This window comes from Coregonus lavaretus, assembly GCF_964263955.1.
Source record: "Coregonus lavaretus genome assembly, chromosome: 3".
Lineage (NCBI taxonomy): Eukaryota > Metazoa > Chordata > Actinopteri > Salmoniformes > Salmonidae > Coregonus > Coregonus lavaretus.
In genome coordinates, this window is record NC_139990.1 from 16,671,932 (window position 1) to 16,690,387 (window position 18,456).

The window sequence follows — 18,456 nt, forward strand, 5'->3', positions numbered from 1 at the left end:
GATGTTTTAGAACCACGGACAGCAACCGCTATCCAACGCAGGAGAAAGCGCATTTTTCATAAAATAATATTATTTCTAGTGTTGCACCATTGTTCTTTGTAATATAACCATTTACAATTTCAGTAGCTGTCTTAGAGTGATGGACTGTGCCATCCCCACGGCCTCCACAATGGATCAGTCCACTCAGACAGGCGCCAATCAGACCGGTGACTTGTACACCATGGAAAAACTTGTTTTTTTGGCTACTGCTCGACTAAAGAAATCTCGGTCGACCAACAGCATATCGACCAAACAATCGACCAGTCGACTAAATGGGGCCAGCCCTACACCAGACACATCAAGGTTGGTATTTCAACACCTCTAAATTCTTCTTCATGATGAATCTTACAATATCGTAAATAAATCCTACCATTTCTATCTGCTTACATTCCTAAAAAAGGAATAGTGTATTCCACATGAGTTTGCAGAGGCATGTTTTTTTTCAGTGTAGCCTACATTCTGAGTTCATGCGGTGCACATGTGTTCAGTTCTAAGCTGACCGGTGAGAATGACAGTAAAAAGATTGCAGCTGAAGACATTCAGAGGTTTATGAGCCAACCAGAAGGTAAGAAGCCCGACACTCCCTCCCACCCTCGCTCTCTCTCTACCCCACACTGTTCTCTCTCCTTCTGTCCAGTCATCTAATCAATCACTGGAGGAAACTCCTCCCTCCCTCCTCTGCCTTTTTTTCCTCCCTCTTTCCCTCCAAAATAAATAACTAAATGCAATTAGCACATGGCTAATCTGCATAGTGGAAAGCCAGAGCACTCTTGGCAAAAAAGGTTGAGCTGGGTATATTGTCTCCCAGCTGAGCCTGGGAGGGTGGTGGAAGGGTTGGGGAGGGACTGATGAAACTGGTGCACTCTCTCTGTGTGCGCTCTTTCTCTCTCTGTGTGTGTGTGTGTGTGTGTCGCGGTGGACTCAAACAGATGGGCTGGGGGCAGACGATAAACAAGTCCTGCTAATTTCATCCGCCACATGGCCTAGGATCTACAGACTATTGTTCTGTTGTAAAGCCCTCCACCCACGCACACTGGGGCTCAAGCACTCAGGGCCTCCCTTAGATGGGCTGTCACTGTCACTTAGGCCCTATGGACTTGCTGGTTGGTTTTGAGTATGTCAAACATGGACATTAAGCTATTTAGAACGGCTACTTCAAACCAACCCAAAGAAATAACTAGTAAACCTCCTGAATAGGCCTAATCCAGTGAGTGTTCACACATGCTAAGGAAAAAGACTACTCTTTGCTTTCCGACAAGGGTGTATGAAGGAGCAAGAACACCCATAAGAACACTTTCTATACCAGTATGTCTGTCTTCATCCCTGTTCCCCTGACTAACACAGGCCCATAGCAATAGCTGGTGAAACACTGTTCACAGACTAACACAACAGCTAAGAAACAATGGTCTATTAACAGTCAATTACCCGTTGGTTTTTAAAGTAAATATTATGTCTGGTGGGCCAAATAGTTATTTGTCTGAGCGGGTTTCTCTGCAACCATCCATACCTGTTAAAGAGCTAATGTAAACAAAACTAATGTAAACAAGTTAAACCCATGTCATGTTCTAAATTAGCAACTCTTTCTTTCCTTCCTTCCCACCATATCGTCCGGCCTGCCACTCTTACAACAGCACTGGTTAGGACTCTAAGCTGACCGCTAGAAGACTGGAATAAAAGGAGAAAAACACCTTACCTGCTTCCTCTCCTTCCGTCTGCGGAGAGAGATAGAGAGAGACTGATGCACTACACTACTACAACAGCATTACACACGCTCAGATGTTCCTCCAGCTGTTGGAAAACATTCTAAAGATTTACAGGACAAAAGGATTCAATACAGGAGCTCACACACACCATGGATTAAAAACGCTTCAATTTAACCCCATTGGAAGCTAACAGGATGAAACAAGGTTAACAGGCCTTTAGTTTTGAGCCTAAAACCTACATAAAAGAGGAGGCTCTTATGAGCATCATTCCCTTCCCTGTGAGCTGATCTTGTCCAGAGGGGCCCAGTCATTTTCTCCTTCGGGCCGCTAGCTTTCACTTGGCACCTGCCCGGCGGGCCACAGGACAAATCACCTGAATGTTGAACTCTGCTTTTAGACTAGATAGGCTACTCTTCTTCAAATGTAAGAATTCCCCAATATTATCTGCAAAGTACTGTCTGGCCTAGGTTGGGAGGAGAACACAAAGCTGTAGCCTTCACACACCAAACACAATATCACAGATCAAATCCTCAGATTTTCTTCTATCTATTCAGCGACCAAAATGTATTCTCCCATTGGACAGAACAAATTGTATTTTTTCAGGCTTTTTCTTCTTCTATAGGCAGCATTATATCAGGTCAGAGATAAGAGAGTGAACAGGACCCTCCACCGCAGAACATTAACCTGTCAACCTCAAGCCAGACCCATCTTCTAGCCAGGTCACCATTCCTGTCCTGAAGAGAGGCTAGGGGTGCTGGTGGTTGGACTGAGGGAGAAATAAAACACTCCATAGGGTACAACCCTAGAATAATTCAGCTTTTTTGATTGGCCAACCATCAATGTCCTGCCTCTGCTTGAATTTCATTGGCCATGCTGTTTTCACCAAGCCAGAAGTTAAGACATTTGCAGCTAATAGGGAACTATTTTGGTTTAAGGGTAATGTCATGGTTAGGGTTAGTGGTTAAAATCAATAGGCTACGTGGCCTGTTAGGCTAGCCTGTATTTTAACCAGTAGAGTGGGCCTGTTTTATGCATCAGCCAAAGAGATAAGACAATCCCATGATGTCCCAGCCACAGGTCATGACGTCCTCAGGTGTTTATACCAGCCTAACCACAAGCCATGATGACCTCAGTGGCCTGGCCTGGATGACCCCTTACGATAATAATAAGTGTGTCACTCAGTCACTACACTACCATTTATGCGCCAGAAATACCCAGCTGAACAAAGCCAGCAGGGCCAAGCCAGGCAGGCAGGGAGGAACAGAGGGTGCTTAAGGATCTGTCTGGGTCACAAACCTAACCCACTAACACTCAGTCAGACAACACCTGACTGACTGATGTCATTCACCCTAGTCTCAACTGACTCAAGTACCGGTAGTTGGTCGCCGTTATGGGTAAGCACGCCTCTGAGGCGGAGTAGAACCGTTGGACTGGTGAATTTGCACATCCAGCAACAACAGTTAGCAATACACACACACACTTCTCTAAGCAACAGTTAGGCCTGAGGCATGCAAATTCTGGGGTCGTGGAGAGGTTGCATGGCGGGAGATATCAACGCTGCAGCCTGCCACACCTACACCTGGCCTACATGGTAGTGGAGCCTGAGACCCAAGGAGAAACAATACTAACAGGTTTCAGAGCAGTAGAACAAAATGAGAGTCAGTAACTGTACCACTTAACTTTAACTTCTGAAATATAATTTTGGTTTGCTCATACCTCCCCAAAATACATTGCAAGGAGACTCTGCAACGTCTGCTTTCCCATCCCTCATGAAGCCAATGGCATTTTAGCACAGAGAGCTAGTCTGAGCAGAGCTGTGTATGAAAAGCTGTGAGGTACAGTAACAAATCTACCTACCCCCACAGAATCAACAGCTGAAACGCCATTCCCCCCTCAACAGCAACACATTTAAAGGTTAACCTGCTTCTCTATAAAACACACATGATACGTCACGTAAATTAAGTCTGCAGCCACGCTAGCATATTACTATGCTAATCTAGTGCATTTTAAAGATAAACCACTTAAATGTCAAAAGAAATGAATTACCCTTACATTCCAACCTGGACTAGAGCAACAGCCCAAGTTTGACATTTTGTCCAAAACATGGGGAGACGAGAGGAATTCGACTGAATTTTGAATGGGTTTGCCCCTTTTTTATTGTGTGTAGTCCTAAATAAATGATAGCAATTAAAACATTTAAAAAATGGGTAAAAGTGGGTTGATGAAGGCAGGTAAAGGTGGTGGACACAACGTGTGGAATGAGAGAATAATGACGGGGGAAAAGAGGAGTGAGAGAGGGACTGTCCTTCGTTTGTCACACCTCCTAGACTGTTGTCTCAGGGCGGAAAAAGACTACGGTACTGTCTGTGTTACTGAAGAGAAGAGACGGATGGCTGGTGGCACGTGGAGCACTGAGCCGGTCACAGAGAGAAGATCCTCCTGAGGCATCCGCCACGCGGGAACACACAGTCAGTCAAGCACACACACACACACACACACACACACACAGCTGTCACAGGCAGCCAAAGATCATTCACAAAAACATCCCCCCTCCCCTGGGTATCACTCACACTCTTTCATCCCCTCTCACACACAGGATCAGCCCGTCACACAGCGCACACACAAACGAGGCAGCGTGCTGTCCTGGCTGTTTGGCGTGTGGATAATCATTACTCTGCACTGCTGACATACAGAGAAGATAGAATCCTTGAGTGCACAGCCACAATACAATAGAGCACACCTCCTGTCCAGTCCACTGGCTACACAGCACATCTCACAGTCCCCACCACCTCACTGGCTACAGCAGTGTTTCTCAACTCTGGTCCTCTTAAGTACCACCAAACAGCACATCTTGGTTGCAGAGATTGACAACATTTCACCTTAAAATCAGTAAACATGCTCCTATCAATATTTACCTAGAAGGTTCCACAAACTGGTAAAGCCATCACCGTCAGTATGGGAAGGCTAGTTCTAGTGCAGGGAAACTGAGGCCAAAGCCAGTCAAACTGAGACTTCACCTGGACTTTGGTCCACCAGATCAAGGTCCCTCTGTCAAACTTCACTACCACAAACGGACACACGAACACAACCTTTCTCTAGCTGAATGTGTGGCCCACTACCATATGTCAATGTTGGTAGATTAAATTATTCCAGGGTTTTTGTTGTCACAAAATAAATGGACACAAACTTTATTGGACACCAACCAGATTTGATTTCAGCCTGATGCGTCTTGTTCTCTCACAGAAAAGGACTGGGTCTGTCTGTCTGGGGATGTAACAGTCAACCTTTAGGCTAGGTTTTACAACCAAAAGGACCAATTAGCCCACAGACATTAGGCTAGACATCTCTCATCTTTGCCTCAAATGAAGTGAGCTCCTCCAACCGACCTTCATCAAGCAATTTGTTTCTCCATCAATCAATCAATTTGCCCTTTTAAAAGCAACATTTGTCACAAAGTGGTTTGCCGTAATCAGGACTAGACCCCAAAAGTGCAAGCAAAACTCTTTCTCCAGCCACTCCAAGCCCCACAGTCTCAGCACCAGTCCCCTAACAACCTGGGCATAGGGTAGGGAAATAGACAGTGATGACCTCTGTCCACAGATCTGTACAAATACATGAACTCGAAATACAGAAACTGAAACGCATTAAAAGTCAGTAGCATAGTGATATTGTAGCCTAGGCAGGCACAGCTTATTAATGAGAAGGCATCTAGAAGGCTGAGGATAGGTAAAGGCATGTATAGTCCGATGTAACAACTGTTAGAGCATGAGTATGTGAGCAGCACAATTCAAGAATAACATTACATGTCAATCACAGATTGGATTTTAACAACATAACAGGATTTAACACAAGGCTCTCAAGAGGAGATTGCCACTGGAAATTGCATAATTCTTCATTTCTTCGACTCTCCAGCAGCTCCACATGCAGAGCTGTGGCTGAATGCATCACAAATTGCAGTCCTGGGTTTTAAATTGTCCACTACACAGCCAGCATATAGGAGAATTAACAGGAGTCTGCAAACACCAGAGAGAAAGAATGAAAGTGTCTTTAAGACAGGTATTCCCAGTGGCATCATGCAAGTCTCTTGGGGAGAATAATAAAACAGAGAGGAAAAACAGTCCACAGACTGCAATCATAGTCAACTAATTCAGTGGTTCCCAACCAGGGGTACTAGGACCCCTGACGGTACTTGGCCTATCAACAGGGGGTACTTGAGAAGACTCATGAGAACATAGGCCTACTGGTAAAATGCACAATGGGGTACTTCAGGGGTACTCCGGGCAGAGCTAAATTCAATTGGTGGTACAGTAATCAAAAAAGGTTGGGAACCACTGAGCGAACCAATAACAACTTGTTTAAAATGCTTAAAAATATATCTATTATAACCTAACCTTGAATATCATGTGAACATTTAGGGCTAACACGTGCAAATGACATAATTGCCAAGAAACAGAAATCAACAAATTACATCTAAACTTCAATGGATAGAAATGACAAGTAGGCCTAGCTATTCAATACTTATGAGGTTAACTCTACACCTAGCCTACATGTGGTTGATAATATTCTAAAACCAGTAGTCTGTTGACATGGTTACACACTGTGTAGAATCAGGTGAAAGTAGTCATAGTAACTTGGCTGCCACCTTGGCTGCCACCTCTCAAAGAACACAACACATTCTGAAACTCAATGTAGAACCACATAGCACCAGTCAGATTCTCTCAAAGAACACAACACATACTGAAACTCACTGTAGAACCACATAGCACCAGTCAGATTTTGTCAAAGAACACAACACATTCTGAAACTCTACACTGTAGAACCACAGAACACCAGTCAGATTCTCCAGTCTCACCTCTTAGTGCTGATCCTAGATCAGCTAGGAACACTATTCTAGCATGGGGAAAACAGCCACACCTACTCCCTCTGATGTTCCAGAGTCAGCACTAGAGTTATGCCACATCTCCAATCTGTCTGTGGAGCTGTACATGCATGTAGAAGTATGAACACAGTATTTTTGCATGTAGTCTACGGCTGAGATTTTACCTAGATTTACGCTAAACAAATACAACTGTAATGTATTATAATTTCAGTGGCAGACAATACAGTCATCATGCAAATTACTAGAGGGACTTACACAACATCATGTGTTCAATGAACCCATCCATAAAGTATATTTTGCAGTGTTGTTTTATTTAGCATGCATGGACACACAAATAAATGTAGGCTGCTGCATGCTGACCGCAATACAAATCAATATTTTGTTTGCATATCATTTAGGCTAGATTTCATGCAACATAACCCGTTAAACAGGCTAAAGTGCGTGAATAACATTAGTAATGTCATCTTGACACTGCCAGAGTGCATGAGCTGATGTGGATGATTTTTGCAGCGTTACATTAGATGCAATTATAAATGGCCAGGAGCAGGGGATGGGGAGCCAATCAGATCTCAGCTAGCATGTCAACCTAAGACCAACTGTCTCCTGGCTTTGACAGAAGGATTTTACCTCCATAATTCAAATCCCAAAGCAAAGTAATCTGCTCTTACTCAAATCACTGGCCGTTTTTACTTGCGGTACAACTCCGGAATACAGGGGCAAAATATAACGTCTCTCTGTCGTTAGCTACAATGTAAAAATCGGAAGAATGATCAGAAGATACAACGTAACAAGTCGCGGGAAGATTTTTGCAACTGAAGGATAGTTATTTGCTACATTTACAAACATCCACCACAGTCACTTTCAACGACAGACGTGTACTTGTTTTATATACAATCCGCTCTGCTTGCTTATAACAAATTGTTCCAATATAATCGAACGTCATCTGTGTCATTGACATCTTGCTATTTAAAATTGGTGTGAAAGCTTGCAACAAACTTAGGGTCTACATGAGTGGATATAGCACAAAAATATATTTTTGCAGGGATTCGTTAGCGACATAGCTAGCTGGAGAAATAACTCATTTCGCTTTATACAGACGAAGCTGAAGCAGTACAAGTTTTGCAAAGAAAAAAAAAATCGCCTTCAGCCTCCCAATTTCTCCTCAAACTCGTGTCCCCTTTGCCCCTTACCAGCTTCCCATCTTTACCAGCTCAGTGAGTTTGGTATTTTAGCACAGACATAGCTTGTTTTCTGTTTAAATGCTCTTATAGGAGGTGGTGTGGGGAGAAAACAGAGAGGCAGCCATTTTAGAGAGCTAGATACTGTTAGCTACATAGGCAATGGCTGGTCCACTGGAACCCTTCACTACCACACAGAGCTGTCTGCTGGCTGTAACTTGCTCAAAGTGCACTAGTACCGAGAGAAAGTTTACCTGGTTTCTGTTCAGAGGTTGTCCCGTGTTCCCTGGGCTCATAGGAGGCGGATGGTGGCTCCTTTGTTGCCAACCAGGATGGCCCCCACCATACTGACTGCTGGCCATATCTGCTGCTCCCTTGCTAGCCCCTTCCTGGTTACTATAGTCTCCTTGTGGGTAATTCTGGTAGCTCCTTGTAGGGCTAGGAGACGTTAGGAGCTGATTTAAAGTCGGGGTAGACGTGGGCTGTGTGTTTCCCATGTTATACCTCTGATTATTGTACGAGGCAGCCATAGCTGTAGTTCCGCCTGCTGGCTGTTGCTTCACTGGCTGCCCCCCAGCCGCCGGGGGCTGGTTATTACGCGGGGAATTCATGGCGTATCCTTGGCCCTGATAAGAAGTCCGGTTTGGGAAGGGGCTGTAGTTGTTCAAATGGTTGGGGAAGCCGTGGTCGTGTGAGTTGGGCGGGTATGGGTCCATCATGTTGCCTGGCTGCACTGCCGGCCCCGCTGCAGCTGCCATGCCAGGGCTTTGTTGTCCGCCATGTTGATGAAAAGGGCCCCGGTTGTAGTGCTGGTTGTAACCGTAAGGAGGTGGAGGGAATGAGCCCTGGTGGTGATGGCCCATCCCGGGGTGGTTATTCCCCTCCGGTCCCCCCGTATCATTCTGGTTGTTATTATTATTCACCCTGGACGAATTCCCGTTCCCGTTCTTCATGTCAGGCTCCCCTCCTCCCCCTACATTTCCAGCATCGGCCCCGTCCTGCAGATCCTTCTGGCCCGGAGATCCGTTGTCAGATCCAGGTTCCTTATTTTCATGTTGTTTCTCTCCCGGTACCGACTCCTCCAGTGGGTCCCGATCCGGCTTTTTAAGTTCGGATGGCGGGCTAGTGTTGAGAGTGGCGACGCTAGCGACCTGCGCGGCCATGATATCCCTCTCTGCCTCTCTCACAGCGAGTCACTCACAATCGAGCTCTCTGAATAGCATTTAACATAAATACAATTATTTATAACAATGTACCCGTGTCCCGGATCATTCCCCCTACCTCCGGACCGAATCCGGCATCCACTCCCGTCTCCGATTCGACTGGAAAGTTACTGGAAGAATATAAATACGGATCCAGGGAATTAAATTACCCAACAGAAAATGTGGGGAGGCTTCTGTTACAGAACGAGAGTATGAGCAAGAAACCAACCAAACCAGCACGAGGCTCCGCGAGACACAGCCATTTTACTGAAGCGTTCAGACGAACGCAAAACACGGAGCGGATTATACCAGTAGGTAGGAGGCGACTAGCCTACAACAAGCAGGGATGGATAAAGGATGTATTTTGTTTCAATTAATTTGAAGGGGTTATAGAACTAGAGACTCTAGCAGAACATGAGAAATAATGTGACTTATAAATGTAACATAATTCAAAACATTCAATATTTATTCTGTTTTGCGGACAACCACAGAATCTGTAAATCATTAGTTATTTTAATTGCAGGCTATAGATTTGTCTCAAAGCTTCATTCTGTGATTATTAATATAAGAACTTTATTGCAAATCTGCATAGTTATAATGCATTTCGTTTTTCACATTATACAAAGTAGATACACACATGAAGATGTTACTGGGAGACTTTGTATACTTCTAAACACAAGTATATGTTTATAATTGCATCTTATCAACAATATATTCATACAGTTACAGAGTATTAAGATTGTGAGTGACTCCTTCCATGTGCCATGAGAGAATGAGAGAACTAGCAGAAGCAGAGGGCTTGATCTGTGGAGAGGAAAGCATGAAATTACAGTGTGTGTGTGTGTGTGTGAGAGAGAGAGAGAGAGAGAGAGACAGAGAGAGAGAGAGAGGGGGGATAGAAAAGGAAGAAGGATGGGGGATGGACTGAGCCAGTCACAGAGCAGGAAGTGAAGATAAAAAAATAGAAATGCAGAGTGAGATAGAGAGAGTGAGAGAGAAAAACAGTGTATGCCACTGAAAAATCCTACATAGAATGGTATATCTAAAGCAAAATTAACCATTCAAATCTGTGTGTGGTTTTGTACAATAGCCTATAGGATAAATGAAGAGGAGATTTTGAGAAAGCATAGTGTAAATAATCAAATGAGAACAGCCACACTCTCCTCTTCCCCACTCTGCTTTCTCTCTCTCTCTCTCTCTCTCTCTCTCTCTCTCTCTCTCTCTCTCTCTCTCTCTCTCTCTCTCTCTCTCTCTCTCTCTCTCCCCACCCCCTCTCCTCATTCTCTCCGCCCGCCTGCCTGCCTGCCTCGTGTTCTCTCCTAGCAGCAGCAGCAGCCTCTCTCTGCTTGCAAAAGCAGCAGAACTTTGCTATCAGCTCGTGGGGGATGGGCAGCACAGCACACAGCTCAGCACAGCCCTTTTCTCCTCTACAATGCAGGGCTTTCTGGCGATGAGCTACAGCAGCCAGGCTCATACTACTGACTAGCATGGGAAAGGGATCCCTTTAGTTGAAGTTTTGTTTATTATTTTTTCTCTGAAATGTGCATGAAGGGAGGAAGGACAGACAGGCTGTAAAAGGAGGGAGGGAAGGAAGGAGGTGTTGGGGTCAGCAGCCTGCCTGACTATATTGGCTAGGGAGGGAGGAGTGTTGCTGTGTGCTGCTAGAATATAGAGAGAGGCAGACAGAGGAGAGAAGGGGGTTGGGATCTTTCTCTTTTTTCTCTTTAGCGTAAAGTTGGTGTTTATTATAAGGGGGCCCTGTCTATTTTTTTACCCCCCCTGTCCTATTTTCCTATTTTTAAATATATTTTGTCTGCACACTTCTTTATAGAATGTAATAGATAGTATATTAAACAACAGTCCAGGAAATAATGTCTCAAGTGCCTTTGACTTACATGGATTCCACAAACCACTATATGACTTTGTTGCATTATGAATTATTTATAATGTAGAAGTATATTTACGTTTAATTTGGCTAAAGCAGAATAAATACAGATATATTATAAGGTGTTTGTTGGTCGTCAAAATACAATACAGTCTTCATAAAGTAATATATTTATTTGTTGGACCATTTGAACATGGAAAGATTCACGCCAAAGACCCACTCAACTATCATGAGACAGAGGCGGACACTCTGCTTTGGATGGAACTACTACAACCATCCTCTAGGCTTTATAATCTCAAGTCATCAACCACACGAAATAACACTGGTTGAATCAGGTACTATAAAGACTTTATGAAGTGTTATGAAGGTGTTATGAAGACTATTTAGATTGGACTCCTTACACAGTCACATCTGTCCCATGATGGTGATTTAGGAGTGTTTACTCTGTACCCCACCGTGTAGCTGACCATGATGCATCACCCCCAGCCTGGTGGCCTGGGTTCCTCCACCATCACCACAGATAGACCTGGACACATGCCAGGGGAATACAGCCAGGAACTACTTTTTCTTTTGAAGTCAAGTATTGATTGGAGGCCTCTCTGATAAAACAACAACAGACAAACAATGCGTCAAGGAACAGCATTATTTCAACATTTGGAGTAAACAGTAGGTCGATGGGAGAAACATAATGCTATGATAAGGAAGATTTAGAATACATTGGTTGGAATGAATGATATGAGATTATTTTGTGTTTATTTATGCAATTGACAGCAAGAGGACCTGCACTCAGAAGAAGAGGAAGAAGCACATTGCTGGAGAATGCTCTGTTCTGGCATCCACTAACCACTGTTGCAACCCCTGACTGTGATCCAAAAGTTTAACAACACATAATTCCAACCACATACACTAGACTGAACTGTAAATGATACATGCTCAAAATTCATCATCATGAAATTAAATCCAAATTCTTAGGGCTTTTTTATGAGTTTAAAACCCACACCAATCTGAGTGCAACATCTCTGGCCAATAACATTATGTAGTTCCGTCCAAAGAGTAAGTTCACGAGAGGCCTTGTTGAGCCATTCAGAGTTGTTTTTTTCAGTCTGTCATAAAGCTTAATGTATAAATAGATATAGAGACGTTTTTGTATTGTACATTTATTTTTCTATTTTTTGACCCAGGCGTGCAATGGTAAAAGTGTCAGTCTTGAGGAAGTTAATTGATGACGGATCATTGAGAAGTTTTTTTTAATCCCCAGGGACCTAGTCTGGGAATGGAGCCATTCGATCGCTAAGCCAACCCAATAATGTGGAGTGGAATTTCCTAACAAGACTGAAAATAAGAAAATAATGGCGCCGTAGGAGATGGCTGGCGTTTTATGGGCTCCTAGCCAATTGTTCTATTGTGTGTGTTTTTTCGCGTTATTTGTAACTTATTTTGTACATAATGTTTCTGCCACTGTCTCTTATGACGGAAAATAGCTTCTGGATGTCAGGACAGTGATTACTCACCTCGTACTGGACAAAGATTTTTTATTTAACGAGTCGGACGGGAAGGATTTTCTTCAGACATCCGACAAGGCCCAAATCCCCGTCATTGTCACGCTCTGGTTCCGGGACGTTGTTTATGAACCAGGGTGTGTTTGTATTGTTGGGTGTTGTGTGGGTTAGGTTGGGTAGAGGGTGTGTTCGTTTTGTTGTGTGCTGTTTGGTTGGGGTGTCTAGGTGGTTGTCTTCCTTGTTTGTATTCATGTGACTCCCAATCGGAGGTAACGAGTGACAGCTGTCGGCTCGTTATCTCTGATTGGGAGCCATATTTAAACTGTGTGGTTTCACCTTGGTTTGTGGGTTTTTGTTTCCGTTTTCAGTCAGGTTGACTGTGGACTTCACTAGTCGTGTTTTCTTGTTTTTTGTGCTTTACTAAATAAAGTACCATGTTCGTTTCACACGCTGCGCCTTGGTCAATTCCTTCACACGACCGTGACAGTCATGAGAAAGAGACAGAGATATCGGGGACGTACAGTGAGGGAAAAAAGTATTTGATCCCCTGCTGATTTTGTACGTTTGCCCACTGACAAAGAAATGATCAGTCTATAATTTTAATGGTAGGTTTATTTGAACAGTGAGAGACAGAATAACAACAACAAAATCCAGGAAAACGCATGTCAAAAATGTTATAAATTGATTTGCATTTTAATGAGGGAAATAAGTATTTGACCCCCTCTCAATCAGAAAGATTTCTGGCTCCCAGGTGTCTTTTATACAGGTAACGAGCTGAGATTAGGAGCACACTCTTAAAGGGAGTGCTCCTAATCTCAGCTTGTTACCTGTATAAAAGACACCTGTCCACAGAAGCAATCAATCAATCAGATTCCAAACTCTCCACCATGGCCAAGACCAAAGAGCTCTCCAAGGATGTCAGGGACAAGGTTGTAGACCTACACAAGGCTGGAATGGGCTACAAGACCATCGCCAAGCAGCTTGGTGAGAAGGTGACAACAGTTGGTGCGATTATTCGCAAATGGAAGAAACACAAAATAACTGTCAATCTCCCTCGGCCTGGGGCTCCATGCAAGATCTCACCTTGTGAAGTTGCAATGATCATGAGAACGGTGAGGAATCAGCCCAGAACTACACAGGAGGATCTTGTCAATGATCTCAAGGCAGCTGGGACCATAGTCACCAAGAAAACAGTTGGTAACACACTACGCCGTGAAGGACTGAAATCCTAGGTCCCCCTGCTCAAGAAAGCACATATACATGCCCGTCTGAAGTTTGCCAATGAACATCTGAATGTTTCAGAGGAGAACTGGGTGAAAGTGTTGTGGTCAGATGAGACCAAAATGGAGCTCTTTGGCATCAACTCAACTCGCCGTGTTTGGAGGAGGAGGAATGCTGCATATGACCCCAAGAACACCATCCCCACTGTCAAACATGGAGGTGGAAACATGATGCTTTGGGGGGGGGTTTCTGCTAAGGGGACAGGACAACTTCACCGCATCAAAGGGACGATGTACCGTCAAATCTTGGGTGAGAACCTCCTTCCCTCAGCCAGGGCATTGAAAATGGGTTGTGGATGGGTATTCCAGCATGACAATGACCCAAAACACACGGCCAAGGCAACAAAGGAGTGGCTCAAGAAGAAGCACATTAAGGTCCTGGAGTGGCCTAGCCAGTCTCCAGACCTTAATCCCATAGAAAATCTGTGGAGGGATCTGAAGGTTTGAGTTGCCAAACATCAGCCTCGAAACCTTAATGACTTGGAGAAGATCTGCAAAGAGGAGTGGAACAAACTCCCTTCTGAGCTCTGTGCAAACCTGGTGGCCAACTACAAGAAACGTCTGACCTCTATGATTGCCAACAAGGGTTTTGCCACCAAGTACTAAGTCATGTTTTGCAGAGGGGTCAAATACTTATTTCCCTCATTAAAATGCAAATCAATTTATATCATTTTTGACATGCATTTTTCTGGATTTTTTTGTTGCTATTCTGTCTCTCACTGTTCAAATAAACCTACCATTAAAATTATAGACTGATCATGTCTTTGTCATTGGGCAAACTTACAAAATCAGCAGGGGATCAAATACTTTTTTCCCTCACTGTAGGTCGGGGTGCCTTGTAAGGATCCGACGGCGAGTGGGTAATCTGCCTCTACCATCAGTCCTATTTTTAGCCAACGTACAATAATTGGATAACAAAATAGACGAACTACGATCACGGATATCCTACCAACGGGACATTAAAAACTGTAATATCTTATGTTTTACCGAGTCGTGGCTGAACGACGACATGGGTAATGTACAGCTGGCGGGATATACGCTGCATCGGCAAGATAGAACAGCTGCCTCCGGTAAGACAAGGGGTGGCGGTCTGTGTATATTTGTAAACAGCTGGTGCACGAAATCTAATATTAAGGAAGTCTCTAGGTTTTGCTCGCCTGAGGTAGAGTATCTCATGATAAGCTGTAGACGACACTATTTACCAAGAGAGTTTTCATCTATATTTTTCGTAGCTGTCTATTTACGACGTTCCTAGTGGCCGGGGACTTTAATGCAGGGAAACTTAAAGAAATGGTCAGATGACGCAGATGCTAAGCTACAGGGCTGTTTTGCTAGCACAGACTGGAATATGTTCCGGGATTCTTCCGATGGCATTGAAGAGTACACCACATCAGTCACTGGCTTCATCAATAAGTGCATCGATGACGTCGTCCCCACAGTGACTGTACGTACATACCCCAACCAGAAGCCATGGATTACAGGCAACATCCGCACTGAGCTAAAGGGTAGAGCTGCCGCTTTCAAGGAGCGGGACTCTAACCCGGACACTATGCCCTCCGACGAACCATCAAACAGGCAAAGCGTCAATACAGGACTAAGATTGAATCGTACTACACCGGCTACGACACTAGTCGGATGTGGCAGGGCTTGCAAACTATTACAGACAACAAAGGGAAGCACAGCCACGAGCTGCCCAGTGACACGAGCCAACCAGACAAGCTAAATTACTTCTATGCTCGCTTCAAGGCAAGCAACACTGAAGCATGCATGAGAGCATCAGCTGTTCCAGACGACTGTGTGATCACACTCTCCGTAGCCAATGTAAGTAAGACCTTTAAACAGGTCAACATTCACAAGGCCGCAGGGCCAGACGGATTACCAGGACGTGTACTCCGAGCATGCGCTGACCAACTGGCAAGTGTCTTCGATGACATTTTCAACCTGTCCCTGCCTGAGTCTGTAATACCAACATGTTTCAAGCAGACCACCATAGTCCCTTTGCCCAACAACACTAAGGTAACCTGCCTAAATGTCTACCGACCTGTAGCACTCACGTCTGTAGCAATGAAGTGCTTTGAAAGGCTGGTTATGGCTCACATCAACACCATTATCCCAGAAACCCTAGACCCACTTAATTTGCATACCGCCCCAACAGATCCACAGATGATGCAATCTCTATTGCACTCCACACTGCCCTTTCCCACCTAGACAAAAGGAACACCTATGTGAGAATACTATTCATTGACTACAGCTCAGCGTTCAACACCATAGTGCCCTCAAAGCTCATCACTAAGCTAAGGACCCTGGGACTAAACACCTCCCTCTGCAACTGGATCCTGGACTTCCCTGACGGGCCGCCCCCAGGTGGTAAGGGTAGGTAACAACACATCTGCCACGCTGATCCTCAACACGGGGGCCCCTCAGGGGTGCGTGCTCAGTCCCCTCCTGTTCTCCCTGTTCACCCATGACTGCATGGCCAGGCATGACTCCAACACCATCATTAAGTTTGCCGACAACACAACAGTGGTAGGCCTGATCACCGACAACGATGAGACAGCCTATAGGGAGGAGGTCAGAGACCTGGCCGTGTGGTGCCAGGATAACAATCCCCTGTATATAGCCTCGCTGCTGTTATTTTACTGCTGCTCTTTAATTATTAGTTATTTTTTATTTTATATTTATTTATTTTTTACTTAACACTTATTTTTCTTAAAACTGCATTGTTGGTTAAGGGCTTGTAAGTAAGCATTTCACTGGCACATGTGACAAATAACATTTGATTTGATTTAGATTTGATTTGATTTGAGTTTGGAATAACTGGGAGACACACAAACACACACACACACACTTGCATTCATTACTGAAAAAGCAGCCCATCTACTTCAGCCTGCCAAATATACACACTCCCACACACACACACACACACACACACAAACACACAGAGAGATCTTACATTCATTCAACAACATGCTGTCATAGACGCACATGCTCACAGTAAATGTCAGGGACACTCCCACACAAAGGCCTGCCACACAGGCTTGCTCACACGTGCATAAACACACAGACCCAAACACACACACACATAAAATAAGACACACACAAAGTGCAGTTGGGCTGTGTCCAGTTGGTTGCCAGGCAGCAGTAGAACACCAAGTCTGGAGCGTGCAGAGGAAGGAGGGAAGTACCACCTTGAGAACTGTCCAATGGCTGTCTGGCTCACTCCCTGTAGGGTAATGTACAGTGCCTTCTGAAAGTATTCACAACCCTTACCTTTTTCCACATGTTGTTGTGTTACAGCCTGAATTTAAATTTGATTAAATTGAGATTTTGTGCCACTGTACTACACACAATACCCCCATTTTTACAAATTAATTAAAAATCTAAAGCTGAAATGTATAGAGTCTAACTATTCAATCCCTTTGTTATGACAAGCCTAAATAAGTTCAGGAGTAAAAATGTGCTTAACAAGTCACATAATAAGTTGCATGGACTCACTCTGTGTGCAATAATAGTGTTTAACATGATTTTTTAATGACTACCTCATCTCAGTACCCCACACATACAATTATCTGTAAGGTCCCTCAGTCGAGCAGTGAATTTCAAACACAGATTCAACCACAAGACTAGGGAGGTTTTCCAATGCCTCGCAAAGAAGGGCTCCTATTGTTAGATGGGTAAATATAAAAAAAGAAGACATTGAATATCCCTTTTAGCATGATGAAGTTATTAGTTACACTTTGGATGGTGTATCAATACACTCAGTCACTACAAAGATACAGGCGTCCTTCCTAACTCAGTTGCCGGAGAGGAAGGAAACATGCATCCTGTTTGCAATAAAGCACTAAAGAAAACTGCAAACAATGTGGCAAAGAAATTAACTTTCTGTGTTGAATACAAAGAGTTATGTTTGGGGTAAATACAATACAACACATCATTGAGTACCACTTCATATTTTCAAGCATGGAGGTGGCTGCATCATATTATGGGTATACTTGTCATCGGTAAGGACTAGGGAGTTTTTTTAGGATAAAAATAAATGGAATAGAGCTAAGCACAGGTAAAATCCTAGAGGTAAACCTGGTTCAGTCCGCTTTCCAACAGACAATGTGAGACAAATTCACCTTTCAGCAGGACAATAACCTCAAACACAAGGCCAAATATACACTGGAGTTGCTTACCAAGACGACATTGAATGTTCCTGAGTGGTTTAGTTACAGTTTTGACTTAAATCGGCTTGAAAATCTATGGCAAGACTTGAAAATGTCTGTCTAGCAGTTAGCAACAACCAACTTGACAGAGCTTGCAGAATTTTTTAAAGAATTATGTGCAAATATTGTACAATCCAGGTGTGCAAACCTCTTAGACACTCACCCAGAAAGACTCACAGGTGTAATCGCTGCCAAAGGTGATTCTAACATGTATTGACTCAGGTGTGTAAATACTTATATAAATAAGATATTTCTGTATTTCACTTTCAATAAATTGTAAATAAAACATGTTTTCAATGCCATTATGGGGTAGTGTGTGTAAATGGGTGAGAGAAAACAAATCTATTTAATCAATTTTGAATTCAGGCTGTAACACAACAAAATGTGGAATAAGTCAAGGGGTATGAATCCTTTCCGAACTGTACATAAGAGATCAGACTTGCATACGTGTATACCCAATTCAAATACTTAATCTGTTTAAAAAAGGAATACAATGCATCATGATATTAGAAACAGGTTATTATCAATGATGTCATCTCTTGGTCAGTATTCTCAATCTCAGCACCAAATAACTCACACCTAA

The 18,456-nt window shown here is 43.7% G+C and overlaps 1 protein-coding gene across 2 annotated transcripts in view; it reads right to left on the reverse strand.

Moving 5' to 3' along the window:
• LOC311123057 (AT-rich interactive domain-containing protein 1A-like) overlaps positions 1 to 9,186 on the reverse strand; it is a 51,235-nt gene extending 42,049 nt beyond the window's left edge. For both annotated transcript variants that reach the window (XM_084158135.1, XM_084158134.1), the window contains exon 1: positions 8,054 to 9,186. In XM_084158135.1, the coding sequence (XP_084014261.1) occupies positions 8,054 to 8,962 (909 nt within the window). In that variant the 5' untranslated portion in view covers positions 8,963 to 9,186. The remainder of the gene's footprint in view (positions 1 to 8,053) is intronic.
• Between the last annotated feature and the right edge of the window lie 9,270 nt (positions 9,187 to 18,456).